The sequence below is a fragment of the Sprattus sprattus genome (genome assembly GCF_963457725.1).
Source record: "Sprattus sprattus genome assembly, chromosome: 19".
NCBI lineage: Eukaryota > Metazoa > Chordata > Actinopteri > Clupeiformes > Clupeidae > Sprattus > Sprattus sprattus.
Genome location: NC_137917.1, coordinates 26,619,859 through 26,637,358, shown reverse-complemented (window position 1 = coordinate 26,637,358; position 17,500 = coordinate 26,619,859). Strand labels below are relative to the sequence as shown.

Below are 17,500 nucleotides of genomic sequence, written 5' to 3'. Positions count from 1 at the left end.
TTTTTGTCTGCAATTTGGCAACACACAATTTGGGGAGTATGCAGTGCAAACTGCAGTGCCAGCAAGATCGCGTACAGCCAGCCCTTGTTCTCACTTTTATTTTTTCCAACTCCAAAACAAGAGAACATGGTCACAACTTCCCTTTGTGAGAAATAAAGACAGTTCAGCTTACTGCTGCTGAATTAGCTTGAAACAAGCTGAGTCAAACCCGGATGACTCCTTCACAGATGACTCCTCCACAGATGACTACTTCATCTTCGGGCCAAACAGCTGAGCGACCTCTGACCTAACCATCTTGAGCCGAGATGAAATCAGTGAGTGGAGTGGGGTAAAGGCAAGTCCCCTGACATGTGACGCTATCAGGGACTAGACCACAGACCTCAAAGTTCAGGCCGCGGGCCTGATGAGCTGGCCAGGGGTAACTCCTGGTCAAGAGATGCCACGGCCCTTTCACCTCAAGCCCTTAGCTTTGAAAGGCTTGCTGTGGTGTAACACTGCCAACATTGATGGAAAACACATCACACACACCACAGACACACACACACACACACACACACACACACACACCAACACACTTTCTGAAGTGTAACACTGCCAACAGTGATGGAAAATATTTGAGTAAACACATACAGAAGGGTCATCATTTAACTGTCATTAGCTTTAAGAATGTCTCAACCTAAACAGGAAGGGAATAACTTTTCTGTAAAACGCCCAGAGGCCCTGAAGAAAGCATGGCCTGTTATTGTGCAAGACTGCTGATGTACAATGCTTACTGATAATACAAAACAAAATACAAGAATGAATGATTGTCAAGCTGGGTGCAATATCTCTGAATGTGATGCTGTAAAATGCTCACTGATAATACAAAACAAAATACAAGAATGAATGATTGTCAAGCTGGGTGTAATATCTGTGAATGTGACGCTTTATGCAGTCAGGACCCACAAACAAAGGCAGTTGATGGGATGCCGTTGTAAGCGTGAATCAGAATCAGCTTTTGGCCAAGTTAGTTTGCACAAACAAGGAATTTGTCCTGGTGAAGTGGCTCTCAGTGTGCTTACACATTTTACACAAATATACATCACAACACAAAACAATACAACAGTGCAAAACAATACAATACAACAGTGCAATGGTCACCAATCCAATAAGTCTTAAAAAGTATATACAAACAATAGTGCAAAGTGGAGAGTCCAGGAAGAGCAGGATTAAATAAATACTATATGGTATGAGTATGACGGTTATACAGGAAGGGTGGAATAAATAGATATGGTTGCGGGGGTAATTGTAAAATGAGTTGAGAAGCTGGTGTGAAATGCTGTGCACGGCATTGTGCCTCCTCATGTTGAGTTGGTTGAGATCAGAGACACAGGCTGGCAGTTTGATGTGTGTGTGTGTGTGTGTGTGTGTGTGTGTGTGTGTGTGTGTGTGTGTGTGTGTGTGTGTGTGTGTGTGTGTGTGTGTGTGTGTGTGTGTGTGTGTGTGTGTGTGTGTGTGTGTGTGTGTGTGTGTGTGTGTGTGTGTCTGTGTGTGTGTGTGTGTGTGTACTGTGCTGGCAGGCTGGCAGTTTGATCACATGGGAGTTGACTCTAATGCTCTTAAGATTTAATTACGGAGGTAAAACCGAGTTCACCTGAACATGCATTCACTTGCCATATTTTTGCGGTTAGTAACGGTTCATTTAAGCGATCTACAGTTTATGTAAGGCCTACTTCCGTTAGACTGAACAAGCAATTCTTCATTTTCTATTCAGGAACTGATTTTTGATGTGTCCAAATTAAGCTTTGAAATACTTTTTTAAACTTCAAAATGCCATCACCTTCGTGTTCTTAGCACATTCCTCTACCAGTTAATCTACAGGACAACTTATCATTCGTGTATATCTTGGCGCTAATACATGAGATTACATAAGCCGTGAACCAGGGCTGGTTTTCACCTTAAGGGCCCACGGATGGGACAGTGAGTGGATAACACAGTGGGAGAGAGAGAGAGAGAGAGAGAGAGAGAGACAGAGAGAGACAGAAAGAGAGAGAGAGAGAGAGAGAGACAGAGAGAGACAGAAAGAGAGAGAGAGAGAGAGAGAGAGAGAGAGAGAGACAGAAAGAGAGAGAGAGAGAGAGAGAGAGAGAGAGAGAGAGAGAGAGAGAGAGAGAGAGAGAGAGAGAGAGAGAGCAGAGGTCCGTGTTGGACTACAGGTTAAAGATCATGAGGGGATGGGTGGAGGGAGCCTTCTGGAGATAACACTGATGGCTCATCACTGACACACACACACACACACACACAGGGACATCGTTACTCAAGAAGCAGTTATCTTTGTACTGAATGAGTAGGGTGGGTGCAAGGTGTTTGACTTTTCACATTTTTGCTGGGACCTGGGTAAATCACCCATTCGCTTAGGGCTTACTGAGGAATTGAGCCAAAGTTAGACAGTTACACGTTGCTACAATCCCTGCCTAAACCTTAAAATATTAGTATTTATTTACATTAAGATTGTGGTCAAAACATAACGCGGAATAAGCTGATGTGGGACAGTATCATGTTAGAGGGAGTTGGGTCATTAAGATCATCAGATGCTGATAAAGTCATAATAAAAGTGTACATAAGACATTATGTAAACATGAGTTCTGCCCCCCAGAAGCAGTCATTTGTCTATTTGGCAATCAAAACAACACTTTGACTACTATGTGGCAGTGGCATGCTTTGCTTATCAGGTTATTTTGTTTCCCTGTGGAGAAGCAGACCAATCATTTTCATATTACTATCTCAGTATTCATACAAATGCCCCTAAAATTAACGGAACCTTTATCTGCAATGAGGAAGCCTTAGCAGAAATAAAGAAATACATTATCAGCGCTGTCAGTATTTGCTTTAACTCATCTTGCATTATGTTTGAGTGAGTCGTTGGCCTTAGAAAGTTTAGCTTTCCCTGGGTTTATGTAACTGTCAAACTGATTTGCTCCACCATTGCAAGCATATCGCATTAAGTTATACTTGAACGTACATAGCCGAAGTCCCTTTTAAATATGAAATGAGGGGCATCAGTGATATTCAGAATCATTCTACTGAAAACGTCAGGATGGGGTGATGGGGTCGTTAGTCTGATGGCGCTGGGATGTGTTGGCAACCTCCGGACCACCCACGGCTAAAAGCCATTCTATGAAGAACCAAATTGGCGCCAGGCACGAATAGGATATTTGTAAAATAGCTGACCTCCACCCATCTCTTTTGTTGTGAGCATCTCACTCCTCTCTGCACTTTTATAGCAGCGTATTTTTGTTAGACCACGGATTTGTTTTGAAGTTTTCCTAACACCTTAGGTGCTTCCACACTTGCTTGTGATGAAGCGAGAGTGAGGGACTTCATTTGCATCTGCAAATTTAGTATAATTTCGTATAGGGACAATTCAAATCCATGTTATTATTTTATCAGATGTTTATTTTGCCTTCTCTGGTGTTTTCTTTTACCGGGCGTTGCCTCCAAACTGAACCAAATAAACTCAAGACTTGTTTGAAAGGGTTAACTACAGCCAAACACAACCCACACAACCAAATGTTTTGCCTTAAAGAAAACAACTCGATACCTGACGCAACATGAAAACGTGTCCAAGACGGTAATCACAGCCTTCTTGTTCCTGTTGTTTTGTATTTCACAATATTTTTTCCACTTTGGGTCCGCCAACATAGGGTCCGGGAAGAGATACGATAGGCAAAGTCACGTGTTCCCCGGTTGTGACACGCGCGGGGGCCGTCCCAGGATGGTATAAAACACCTTGAGGATGCGCTCTCAGATCACGGAGGAACCCGGACTTCTCAGGTGAGCCTTTCACTTCAGTCAGTGCACGACAGCGTAGCCCAAGAAGCTTTCGTCAACGAGCGGGCGCTTTATTTTAATTTAGGCAATATGCTTAATGCTTTGGACCCTTTGTTTTGTTGTTAAAGTTTTAGTTAGAAAAGAAAATGCATCTCTACGACATTTTGCAAGTTTATTTCCCTTAATATTGTTAACTGTCAAAGTAAATATGGGAAAAATAACGAAATAGAGATGTTTTAAAGAAACGAACTGAAGCAATGTGGTTCTTCTGTATATCTTGAGAGCTTACATTTGTAAAATTAAACATGAAAGCATAACACTCTTTAGTCTTTCTGTAGAGTTTTAGTAACATCACTTCACTCCGATATTGTTTGCACAGTTATAGTGTAAGAATGCTTTGCTGATAATAACAGAGTTTTTATATTGGTACATCACACTAAGTTCCTTTGCTTTCTGCTTTTTAGGTGTACTGTCTGTCAATCAACATGAGGGCTATTGCAGTGATCCTTGCTCTTGCAGTCATTTCTGGTAAGCTCGTTTTCTTTTCTCAACACTTCACACATTCAAAGAAACTCTTGTTGTATAACTGACTCAGGCACTGAGTGACTGATTTGACTACTGGCAACACAAACCTCCTGAGTCTGAATAACTCACGTCTCCCTTCATGCCCCCCCTCTCTCCACAGGCTGTCATGCTCGCGTCTTGCCCACGGAGGAAATCCAGGCCAAATGGGAAGAAAATGTGGAGCGTTTCTGGACGCAGGTGTCCGAGCTGAACACCAAGGCTGACTTCATGGTGGATAACATCAAGACCTCCCAGCTGGGAAGAGAACTCGAGTGAGTGTCCTCAGCTAACCCCTGTCCTTGTCCCACCTCCGTGTCCCCCTCCGTGTCCCCCCTCTGTGTCCCTCTCTGGCCAGGCACAGTCCTTCGAGCCGTGACTCTAGTTGTTTAGAGCTTTTTCATTGAACAAAGCAGAAAAGATAACCTATTTTCTTAAGTATCTTTTTTCTTAAGTAAATACTAACTAACTTAAGTATTTCAATGTAATATCCCCATGTTCCTTCTCTTTTTACCACTGTTTAACTAGACATTGTCTAGAGAGGTACTTAGGTACTTAAGACTTTAAAGATTACATAGCGTTGGTTTTTCGTACTTCTAGCCTATCCCTTAGCAGAGTCTTTTACATTTCTCATGTCATCCTGACTCTGCTCCGGGTTAGTGTAAATTCACTTCACTGTGTGTGTCACTTCCCTGGATGGGTCAAATGCAGAGGTGGAATTCACTGTGTGTGTGTGTCACTTCCCTGGATGGGTCAAATGCAGAGGTGGAATTCACTGTGTGTGTGTGTCACTTCCCTGGATGGGTCAAATGCAGAGGTGGAATTCACTGTGTGTGTGTGTGTCACTCCACTGGATGGGTCAAATGCAGAGGTGGAATTCAGAGTGTGTGTGTGTGTGTGTCTACACCACCTCTGCCATAGAGTCACTTTCACTTTTTGACTAACTCCCTCTCTCTCCTCCAGCACCCTGATCTCCGACACCATGGCTGAGCTGAGCGTCTACAGGGAGGACCTGAAGGGCAAACTGGGCCCCTATGCCACCGACGCCGCCGGCCAGATGACCCAGGACCTGCAGCTGCTCTCCAACCGTCTCCAGGGCGACATGACCGACGCCAAGGAGCGCACCCTCACCTACCTGGAGGAGCTGAAATCCATGGTGGAGCAGAACGCCGGAGACGTCCAGGCACGCTTCAACATCTACACCCGCAAGCTGCAGAAGCGCCTGGACAAGGACCTCGGGATGATCCGCAGGTAGGTGCCACTGTGACTCACACAACCACACACACACACACACACACAGACAGACATTAAACAATAACATAATAACATGCAAATGGACAGAGATCATAACCAGAGATGTCTCTCTCTCTCACTCTCACACTTTCTCTCTCTCACACACACACACACCCACCCACACCCACACACACAAAGTCACACGTAGCTTTGGAAGACTGTTTTGTTTATGGTTATACCAGGCATTAGATTTAGCAGCTATGGTGTAAGATTTAGCAGCTATGGTCCACCGCACAGTGTCTGACCCCTCCATTATATGCGCCTAAGGGCAACGCAGACGCTGGATTCCTTTAAAGCTGGACTTAAGACTTTTTTATTCAGGAAGGCATTTCTGGCCTTGTGTTGAATCTTTTCTGTTATGCTTATGTTAATATTTAAATTTGTTTTTAATTTTATTGTATTATTATAGTTATTTTCTAATATGTAGGCACTCTGAGATTCCTTTGAATGAAAAGTGCTTTAAAAATAAAATGAATTATTATTATTATTATTATTACTAATTACACTCGTCCCCCTGCAGCACCGTCTCCACCTACCTGGAAGAGCTGCAGTCCCGCGCCACCCAGAACGCCGACGGCATCCGCGAGCGCCTGGAGCCCTACGTCAGCCAGGTGCGCGACGGCGCCTCCGAGAGGCTCGGCAGCCTGACCGAGATCCTCAAGACCCAGACCAAGGACCTGAGCGCCCAGCTGGAGACCCAGGCCGGATCCCTCAAGGACCAGCTTGAGCTCACCGCAGCCGACCTCCGCTCCACACTGGAGGGTAAGATCGACGAGCTGTCCACCCTGGTGGAACCCTTCGCCGCCAAGATCCGCGAACAGGTCCAGGCCGTCATGGACAAGATCAAGGAAGCCACCCCTCAGGCCTAAATGAACTGAACAACTCATCTCAGTACCAACCATGACAGAGGGGGGAAGGGGGGAGGGGGGGTGCTTTTAGTCTCTTCGGCGTGGTGGGGAGAGGGTGACGAACTCTTTTGTGCTTGGTACCGTTTTTAAACAGGGCACGTGCCTATCCTTTCGTCTAACTGGCCCCAGCTATCTCAGTATTAACCTTCTGTCTCAGCAAACAAGCACTGCAAAATGCACAAGAACCTCTTTATCTATTAGAAAAAAAGGTCATTGTTGTAAAACCAGCATGCTTGGCCACTCTCCACAGGGATTTGGGTATTTTACCGGTTTGAGTCTTTCCACCAGGGTTGCCCTTATAGGGTCATTAGAGGGCACGTGAAATAGATCAAAATCCTGCTTTTTTTTTCAACATCAACCTGCACCTCCAGGAGAGATTTGTAGTATCGGTTTGTTTGAGTGGGCTCAGATGCATTTGTAACCATCCATGTATTTGCACAAAATGTTTAACCAAATGGTAGGCTGGGACTGCTTTGTGTTTCGGCAAACGCACAACCCAGCGTGTTTGTCAGTGCTGTATGTGTTTTTGTGATGTGCAACACCCTGTGTGGTCCGCCATGCTGCCCTTTAGTGCATTTCCTGCTGGATGCAGGGTTACTCCATGCAAGCCTGAGCTTAACTAATAAAAACTTTTAAACATGCCATGCTTAATCTGTCTGTTGGTTCTCCTTTAATATTTACATTTTACATTTAGTCATTTAGCAGATGTTTTATCCAAAGCAACTTACAATGTATACTCATTTTACATTTACACTGATTGCCCACTGCACATCAGGAGCAATTAGGGGTTCAGTGTCTTGCTCAAGGAGACTTTGGCATGGAATCGAACTAGCAACCTTTTGATTACTAAAAGACTTCTCGACCTCCTGTACCACTGTCTAAAGAATGCTCCATAAGGGTTTTGTATAACTAGTGAGAACATTATTAATGACAATAACATCCCCATTGACAAGAAATCATTTAAAGAAAGTATTATATGTACAGTATCTAGATGTCTTACACCATAAGGGTTAGCTTTGTTCATTTTCCATCTCATTAACATGAGGGCTATTGCAGTGATCTCTCAAAGGTCTTCTTAAAGGTCTTCTACAAGTCTCTGTGCGCCTCTTCAGTGGCTGTTACACAGTATTCAAACCCCGCCCCTATAGTGTTGCAAAGGATTCTGGGATTGTATTAAAGCAGCACAACGGATCAATAGCTATTCACTAAAGGTATGCTAGCAGCTAAAACTAACGAAATGTGCTGACTTTGACATTATGACAAACTAGTTACTCAACGACTGTCCTTACACAGTCAAACATCAAGCAAGTGCAACACAAGACTAAGCAAGACGGCAAATAAGCTACTTACTAGATCGGCAGCAAGTAAACAAGTCAGGTCGGCGGGCTGCTACAGGCAAAACTACAGAACGCAGTTATAAGCCTATGGACCCTGCTATGGCAATGGCACGGAGGCGATTCTCCATATTAAAAGTCATTGTGGCGCCCCAATTTTTTTTAAGCTGTTATTTTAAGGTTAAACTGCTTATCCTAACCCTAATCCTGAAGTATAATTGTTGCATAATGGGGCTTTAACCACCTCAATAGTGAATTTAGTGAACACATGATGAATTCTAATGAGTCTCTCTATCAGCCTCTGTGACAAGGAGGACCTGCACGTTTCCATGGTGATTTGACCTGTCTTGCTGCCAAACATGGTCATGTGATGATCACGCCACGACTCCTGTTTCCTTGGCGTACGTAAGCAGGCATCATTTCTTTTGGCTGTGTTTTCCACATCTGTCTCAACCCACTGATTTAATCCTTCCATATTTGATTTAGGAAAGTAGGCTCTCACCCCGACCCATACCTTTCTCTATCGCATTGTCTTGTGACTGTGCACACACACTATCCTGCCTTCTTTGGCTCCAATGCACACATATGGGCACTCACACACACATTCACACACATAAACACACACACACACACACACACACACACACACACACACACACACACACACACACATAAACACACACACACACACATATGGGCACTCACATACACACATACACACACACACACACACACACACACACACACACACACTCATGTGCAGCCATTGCATTCCCCCATCCTTGAAACGTTCTTGTCAGATTCCTGTGTTTTGATTGTCCATTCCATCAAAAACCCAATCTCTGCATCCCCTCTGCCAGGTAAGCACCCCCCCACCCCTTCCCCCTTTATCCCCAGAGAGACATGTCCAGAGCTGCGTTCACATTCCGTTCCCTTTATGCCCTGTGGGACACAGGAACAAGCTGCGCCCCTGTTTTTTGGGGTTTTAATCCTGTCCCTACAGATTATTTCACCCTCCACTCCCTCCCAGCACCCAAGCGATTCACAGAAACCACACCAGTTCACAGGGACTCACTGCAAAAACAGGAAATATGAGAGCACCTAGTTTTCAGAATCAGAATCAGCTTTTATTGGCCAAGTTAGTTTGCACAAACAAGGAATTTGTCTTGGTGCAGAGGCTCTCAGTGTGCTTACACATATTACACAAAATATACATCACAACACAAAACAATACAACAGTGAAAATTAGTACAACAGTGCAAGACAATACAATACAACAGTTTGGGTTCAGTCTGGTATTTGCTGACACCTTGAGGTAGGCCTATAAAAGTTACTTAATAAAAGGACTCCAAGATCTGATATGCTTTCAGCAGAGATGACTAAAAAAAATTGCAGATATTTATATAAACTATGGTATTGGTGGTTTAGGTGTCCAGATTAAATTAAACAATGTCCGATCCTTAAATACAGACAGGAAGTCATGTTAAAGCCTTTTCTTCAAGTGCGAGACAGGATTACGTTTTTTGTATTAATTTTTTTGTATCAATCGGCCATAACCCTAATCACACAAGAGACACTGTGAAGCACTCGCCATCATTACTTTCTCCTACAAAGCCTGGTCTCATATGGTTTATCTGTGGTTTTATATGGTTTATCTGTGTTTTTATGTGGTTTTATATGGTTTTATGTGGTTTTATATGGTTTTATATGGTTTATATGTGGTTTATATGTGGTTTTATGTGGTTTATCTGTGGTTTAATATGGGTTATCTATGGTTTTATGTGGTTTTATATGGTTTTATATGGTTTCATATGGTTTCATATGCCTTTGCAGTCAAAGTTTTGCCTTTTGTTGTTACTCAACATTTCTTTGAAATGATGTTTACTTGTAACAAAAGTAGCCAGTCTGTAGTTAAGACATATGGGTATCGCTGCCTTCTCTTTACCCAGACATGTGTGCAAAGACTTTTAAAAATGAAGGAACAGGTTTGCCACGATGGTAACTGAAGAAACTGTTTACACACTGATAACACTAACCTCCCTTGTACGTCGCTTTGGACAAAAGCGTCTGCTAAATGACTAAATGTAAATGTTACCATGTCAAAGCTCTGATTTCCTCTAATGGTTCTGCAGTGTTTTGAAGTCTGGATTGCACACAACGCTTGCACGATTACAGAGATCTTTCTTGCAGCAGTGTGTTGATAAAGTTCATTGGCATTTGTCTGTGACTCAGCTGGTGCCTGGAAGAGAGAGTGAGAGAGAGGCGTAGAAATAAACACACACACACACAAACTCTCTCACACACACACACACACACACACAATGTTTTTTCAGCCCTTACTGGAAGTCTTGCAATCTTTGAAACTCCCTTTTTTGTCCCATGGACAGAGAGATTCCTTGTGTGCCTGCCTTGAAGAGGATCTGTTCAAGGCACAAACAGGAAAACCACATCCATTCTGCCAGTCAGCACATCATCATTCCCAGATCTCCCTGAGCCTGTTCTTTCTGTCTGAGCACAAGGAGTCCCCTCAAGCAGGTGCAGGAAGCACATAACCTACAATAACCCTGCAGCCTGCAGCCTGCGGCCCACAGCCCTCCCATCCCACTCAGCTCTCTCCTTCCTTCTTCCTCCACTTCCTCTCCTCCTCCTTTCTTTTTTTTGCCCAGTGGTGTATTCCTCCTCTTCCTCTCCTCCTCTCCTTCTTCTTTCTTGTTTTTGCCCAGCGGTGTATTCCTCCTCTTCCTCTCCTCCTCCTTTTTCTTGTTTTTGCCCAGGGGTGTATTCCTCCTCTTCCTCTCCTCCTCCTTTCTTGTTTTTGCCCAGCGGCGTATTCCTCCTCTTCCTCTCCTCCTCCTTTCTTGTTTTTGCCCAGGGGTGTATTCCTCCTCTTCCTCTCCTCCTCCTTTTTCTTGTTTTTGCCCAGGGGTGTATCATTGGGCACAGGGCCTTTCGCAACTTGTTTTCATTTACCAGGTTGGTTGTTGTTGCCGCTCACTGCGCGGCCTGACATGCATCTTCATGCCCTGGGCCCCACACACAGGCCCTTAGGCTCCTTTAGGCTCATTGAAGTTTCACACACACACACACACACACACACAACACACTCATTACCAGCAGAGATATTTGATTTTATTTTTATTTGATTTTATTTGTTTATTTGATGAAGAGGGACAGTGTGCATTAATAAACATTAACATGTAAATGCACCCAATTGTAGCCAAAAGGCTAGTTTTCATTGGCAGTCCCCCTGCCAGAGTGAAACTGGCTAAAGATAGGGAAGAATTACAGCATAACATTAGGGAGGGGAGGAGAGAAAAGACAACACCCAGACTATGCTCCTAGAGGAGTACAGTGTGGGAACAGTAAAAAAAACACACCTCAGCACATTAGCACATACAACTCACAAACAATACATACATGTATACAAAACAATATGAGAGGACGGACGGACACAAACAACTACCCAAATGTTAAAATAAGTGGACAGTGAAACTCAAAGACCTTGGCACAAAATACCTTATGCATAACTAATTAAATGGATGACTCCAGTGTGTGTGTGTGTGTGTGTGTGTGTGTGTGTGTTTGTGTGTTGGAGAGATCAACACGCACACATGCACACAGTCAGACACAGAAGTGTGCATGTTGATGTCTGAATGCTTCTTCAAGGTTTTTTGTTGTATATTTTGGATAACCACAGACATCTATCCTATCCCTTTGAGAGATGCAGATCATTAGTTAAAATAAAGTTGCCCAAAGTGTGAAAAAACCTTATGGTCACAAGTAGGGCAGAGCTATTCACAGGTCTGTGAGAACCGGCAGTTGGCCTGGAGCCATCTCATCTGAGTTAAGATCACTTGTCCCCTCTGACACAAAGACAGGCATCCACATTAAAATATCCCCTCTGACACAAAGACAGGCATCCACATTAAAATATCCCCTGATTGCGTCTCCAGTTGATTAGGGTGTTAAGTGGGATGCTGTTTTGAAATGCACTCCCCTTCCCCCTGATGCCCCGCAGTCATAATCCGCGGCCCATTGGAGTCCCTTTGAAGACACAAAAGAGGTAACTACAGTTCAAACCCTCCCTCTGGCACACAACCTCACAAGGGCCTGTTTTCTCTCACTTTGTGTCTAGACAAAGCAGTTTCAATCTGAAGAAAGGGGAAGTTCAAATGGAGACAAATGCAGACCGGGAAATAAAAGTAGAGACCTGATTGAAAGAAGAGAGATGACACAACCGAGTTGATGCAAAGCTTCTGCACGACATACGTCTGTGTTAAAGATGGCTGACTCGCAGAGGCCAATAATAACCACAAAGAACAGGAACAGGAACCCATGCTACCCTTCCCAGCACAGCTGGAGCTCGAGGGGCCCTTCAATCTGTGCCCGCGTCAGCACATCGCAGTACACTCAGGCTGCAGGTCATTGCAGAGGCACAGATAGCACTGGGGACAGGGAGACATGTCCCCCCCCAGATTCATAGTGACCCTGATCCGTCCCCACCACTCTCCCTACGTAAGGCAACAATCATCAGTAAATAACGTTTAAAAAAATGTTAGCGCCAGTTCAAAAATCCCATCTGCACCCCAGGGTCATTGAACAGGAACAGGAACCCATGCCACCCTTCCCAGCCCAGCTGGAGCTCGAGGGGCCCCTCAATCTGTGCCGGCGGCAGCACATACCAGTACAGTCAGGCTTCAGGTCGTTGACCCCTGGCATCTCTTCAGTGGCCCTCAGAGACGGCACACCTTGACTTCAGCTATCAGTCAGTCTTACATAACAAGAGGCAGATAGGCCCTCTGTACCTGTGCCGTTTTGCATCTCACTTGATAGGAGACTGGAGGACAGGAGCGGAGGGCTTTGCCTCTGCAGATAGCAGCAATTATGCATGCCTAGACCCATACTGTGTGGGCTGTTTTCCCAGAACAAGAGTGCAGCACAATGGGGATTACTTGAGTTCAAACTGTGGTCGATGGGGCTCCATGCTGGGGCCATATTTGAGAAGATGGGGGTGTTAAGCGTCAAGTGGTTGGAGAATTGTGGGATAGGCGTCTTACAAAGCGGCAGAAGAAAGCCATAGATTTTTAAATTAAAGCCCAGTTTAAAGTAATAAGAAAACAAACCCATCAGGCTGAAATGTGTTCAGTTGAAGAGGCTCAGACAGTGACTCACTGAAGATATTGTGGCGGGGTGGATCTTTGTCAAACACAGATATTAGTCAACTATCCAAGAAAACAATAAATGAAAAAAAATTGTACTGTGACAAATGCTAGAAACATCTGCACAGTAGTCTGTAACCTAAATAGGTAAATAACTATAATCAGTGATTGACACCATCGTGGTGCTAGGACAACTGGGAGCATCCTGACCTAACCCCAGTGCTGTAGTCCAGGGTATACGCAGGTATCAAGTATACCCACTTATTGTTCAGTCAGCATTGTGTATACCCACTTCTCAAAACAGGGCGTTTATCCTGTGCTGTATGCCCACTTCTCAAAACAGGGCGTTTATCCTGTGCTGTGTGCCCACTTCTCCAGGGACCACTACCCCACTGCCTAACTTTTAACCCCCAACTTTTTTGTTTGCGCCACACTGTCCTCAAAACCTCCTTGGGTACAAAAGAGAGAAAATACCTTTAGCAGTGTATTACATATTTCATTTATGTTGTGAAGAATGCAGTCATCACTTAATCTCAAAGGAGCACCTTGATGAAACATCACAAATCGTAAAGCAGCATTCACAGAGCCATTTTAGGCAAACATCATATATTACAGCCTATTTAGTTTAGTGATATACAGAGCACTCCGAATCAGTCCCGTATCAGAGCCGTGATAAAAGCTGGACTTTCAGACATAAACTGCATCAATGTTCCAGTGCAACATCGTCGGGGCACTCAGGCACCCCTGATTGCTGTCTCAAAGGACAGTGTTATCCTGACCTACTTAGCTCGTCATCATCAGGGGTCAGGAGTGTTATATTCTGAACAACTAAACTGACAAATATCTGTGGCTGAAAACGAAACAGGAATATGCCGCAAAAAAATAAACAAAACTAAAAAAAACATATTTGACTGTATTTTCCCTGGGGTTAAAACAAGATCAGACAGGCTCTTGTCTCATCGTAAATTTGACTCTTTTTTTTTGCAGAGGCGAACTAAACATTTGCATGAGACGTTTTGATAACAAGTCAGAGGTCTCTATAGGTCAGAGGTGGTGTTAGCTGTTGCGTCAGCGTGTCAGAGAGAAGTATATAGGGCCAGGCCGAACAGGCTGTCTTCATTCGCCGAATTCACACTCTACAGTCAGCTCTCTGAAGAACAACAGGTGAGACATCGGTATCTTTTGGTGTATTATGGTCAAATGCTCCATGATCCAGGTGTTTGTTAAAATCTACAAAATATAAAATGTAATCTACAACGACTATAATACTGAAATGACGCATTATTTAAATTCCACATATTTGCCTACAAAAATGCTTGATTTAATAAAAGGTTGTGGCTTAAACGACATGTAGGTGTCGCTCGTTTACAATAGATTACGCAGTTACTCTCCACAAATTTAAGGGTTATCATAGTGTCGTATCATTAATTAACCTACCATGTCTTTGGATGGAGCCCTGTATTACTATAATAATTTACTTTATAATATTACTTTCTTGTTTTCAAAAGTTGTTCCTCTCAGTCTAAACTCATTAATATTTTACGTATCTGTAAGCTATGTGAGACAGTATGACGGACGGTGCCGTTTTATGTAATCTAATAGTGTAATTGAGTGGAGCTGCCAAGGTGCTGATTGGGGCAATGCATGTTTTAAATTACAGTTAAGAGTTAAATAATATCTAAAGGGGATTTGGTGACGAGCCAACTGAATTATAATTAAAAACCGATTTTCTTTTGTCTGTGTTTGCAGCCACGTCTAAAAATGAAACTCTCCGTTGCCGTCGCTGTTCTGATGCTCGTGCTGGCAGCACACACTGGTGAGTTAACTGTTCCATTCCCAGATTCTGTTCGTCCTCACCTGATTCCACTCTCAATATTTTCTTTTGTCGTAGTATGTAAAAAATATTCAGCACCAGTTTTTAAAGTAAAACTGTAATCCCTGACACAACTCATGACACCCTGACACAAGGCCTGTACAATTCTAGTCCACCGTTCTAAAGACAGTTATTTTGTTATCCTACACAGATGCCCAGGAGGCCGAGCCCTCAATCGAGCAACGCTTTGCTGACTTTCAGTCGCAGATGCAGACGCTGACTGAAGACATTGGTGAGAAGACCAAGGCAGCCATGGAGAAGTTCCACACCAGCGACATTGCCGTCAAGACCAAGTAAGCCACTGACCTGGTCTTAAAACCACATGCTTAGCCCTCCTGTCTAGTCTTATCAACTTAAAAGCAAAAGTAGGTCAAATCAAGTGCCTACATTTAAGCAAACGTTTGTAGTCTTACAGTTGTAACACATTTTAGCTGTCAGTAACTTTCATAGTCTTAGTAGGCTAAGTCCCAAACACAAGTCACAACATCAACCAACAGAAAGCATTTCTTAACATCACTCTGTGTGTGCCAACAGGAGCTTCTTCGCTGAGCAGTTTGAGAAGCTCAAGGCTAAGATTGACGAGACTTTCGCCAAGGAGAGCTAGGAGACCAACCGACATCTGTGACACCTCCTTTGGGCTGCCTGCACTAACTGACTCCATGTGCCAAATGAACTCTTTTGACCTTTTGTCGTGATGCTAAAAACACAACAATTTTGTTACAAACAAAGCATTGCTGTGCTAATCCACAGTCTGTTTTTTTTTTTACTCGTCGGAAGTATTGCCTAATTATGCAAGTGTTCTTTTTCTCTCCTGAAAACCACTAAAAGAAAATAAAATATGAATATAATGTGACAACGGTGGTCTGCCTCATTCATGTCTTTCGATAAAATATAATGGTTGTGAATTCATACCCCTATTTGGCACACAATGACACACTGTCATGAAGCACCAAGAATAACAATGGCTGCCCCTAAATGTATAAAAAGGCATGTAGGGTTAGAATTATGAAGCTGAACAGGTGAATACTAACAATATATAGGGGCTAAAGCAGATACACTGTAACAAAAGTTATGTAGTCGTATACAGATACAGTATACAGCGCATTTATTGGAATGTATTTGATTAGTGCTGTGAAGATGAAACGTTACTGACAATAATGTCTCATATTGTCTACTACACAGACGCTGTTTCAAATCAAACTGCTTTAAATCAAATGCAGCAACTTTTTATTATGTCTTCTTTGAATAACACTGACACTTCATCATCTATAAATGACTGATATAAGAAATGTGTTTTATGGTATTATTTAATTCCTTTATAACCTCATTCGGATAAAATTGAGTTGTTTTGGTAGGATTAATCCATTGTTGCGTAATTTAAGTGAGAGGTGAAAGTCAATAAGATACTGCCAACGGGACATATTTCTGTCTTTCACAACAGTTTTGGCTGTAGTGATTGTTTATCCTCTGTTAATGATCACTACACTGTTCTACTTGGAACTATAGATTTAGTTCCATTCCAGCACAATAAATCCATTTCAGAATCAAAGCTGCAGTGGGGTGATTGGATAGATTTTTTCCACCCCTCTTCTGGTCGTATATGGTGATAACGGCACAGGAAACCAACTCTTCAATTTCCTAACAAGTCCAGGTGTACAAGCATTTACACTTTTGACTGAAAAAAAAATCGAGAACATTAATTTAATGCCTAAAAAAAAAAAACTCATGACTTTTGACATCCTGTTTTGCTATGGGGGATCTGGTGGGGTGCAGTCATCCATTTGAGGTCTTCTTTGGTGAAAAGCATCTGACTATTGCAGTGTGGTTTTTGTCAAGCTTGAATAGTATAAAAGCTGAATTTTAGTGCATCAATAACATGCATCAATAGATAGCATATGACAGAAAGCGAAAATAATTAGAATACTTTTCTACTTTTCAACCTGCAGTGAGGGTTCTGTGCAAATAACCTGCAGAATCATTAAGGGTTCTGTGCAAATCTGATCAGTTCTAATACCTGCAGAATCATTGAGGCTTTTGTGCAATCTGATCAGTTCTAATACCTGCTGAATCATTGAGGCTTCTGTGCAAATCTGATCAGTTGCACTACTTTCCTCGTGGACATCCACACTGTCACAATGAATGCACACTGTAATATAGGGCCAGATCTATCCTGTACCTGTAAACACCCCACTCCCTGTGTACAAGTTCTCCCTATGTGTATTGTTTTTATTGCGATTCATGTATGTATGTTTGTGAGTTAAGTGTATAAGCTACTGGATGACCTTAATTTCCCTCGGGATTAATAAAGTATCCATCTATCTATCTCTCTATCAGTTCTAATCAGTTGTTCTATAATGGTTGTGAATTCATACCCCTATTTGGCACACACTGACACGCTGTCATGAAGCACCAAGAAAAACAATGGCTGCCCCTAAATGTATAAAAAGGCATGTAGGGTTAGAATTATGAAGCTGAACAGGTGAATACTTACAATATGTAGGGGCTAAAGCAAATACACTGTAACAAAAGTTATGTAACAATAAAGTATCCATCTATCTATCT

General features: G+C 43.0%; 2 protein-coding genes across 2 annotated transcripts; both read left to right on the top strand.

Moving 5' to 3' along the window:
* Positions 1–3,805: 3,805 nt before the first annotated feature.
* On the top strand, positions 3,806–7,223 carry apoeb (apolipoprotein Eb). The gene is made up of 5 exons (XM_080858501.1): positions 3,806–3,813; positions 4,275–4,338; positions 4,496–4,646; positions 5,335–5,622; positions 6,185–7,223. The coding sequence occupies exons 2-5, from the start codon at positions 4,296–4,298 to the stop codon at positions 6,531–6,533; spliced, it is 831 nt and encodes a 276-aa protein (XP_080714627.1). The 5' UTR covers positions 3,806–3,813; positions 4,275–4,295; the 3' UTR covers positions 6,534–7,223.
* A 6,974-nt stretch (positions 7,224–14,197) lies between these two features.
* On the top strand, positions 14,198–15,788 carry apoc1 (apolipoprotein C-I). The gene is made up of 4 exons (XM_080858670.1): positions 14,198–14,229; positions 14,815–14,881; positions 15,090–15,231; positions 15,473–15,788. The coding sequence occupies exons 2-4, from the start codon at positions 14,827–14,829 to the stop codon at positions 15,540–15,542; spliced, it is 267 nt and encodes an 88-aa protein (XP_080714796.1). The 5' UTR covers positions 14,198–14,229; positions 14,815–14,826; the 3' UTR covers positions 15,543–15,788.
* Positions 15,789–17,500: the final 1,712 nt, after the last annotated feature.

Excerpts from the sequence above, each read along its gene's own strand:
- apoeb (XM_080858501.1), top strand. The coding sequence starts at position 4,296 with ATGAGGGCTATTGCAGTGATCCTTGCTCTTGCAGTCATTTCTG. Across the intron at positions 4,647-5,334 it reads CAGCTGGGAAGAGAACTCGA|CACCCTGATCTCCGACACCA; the intron begins GTGAGTGTCCTC and ends TCTCTCCTCCAG. Across the intron at positions 5,623-6,184 it reads GACCTCGGGATGATCCGCAG|CACCGTCTCCACCTACCTGG; the intron begins GTAGGTGCCACT and ends GTCCCCCTGCAG.
- apoc1 (XM_080858670.1), top strand. The coding sequence starts at position 14,827 with ATGAAACTCTCCGTTGCCGTCGCTGTTCTGATGCTCGTGCTGGCAGCA. Across the intron at positions 14,882-15,089 it reads CGTGCTGGCAGCACACACTG|ATGCCCAGGAGGCCGAGCCC; the intron begins GTGAGTTAACTG and ends TATCCTACACAG. Across the intron at positions 15,232-15,472 it reads GACATTGCCGTCAAGACCAA|GAGCTTCTTCGCTGAGCAGT; the intron begins GTAAGCCACTGA and ends GTGTGCCAACAG.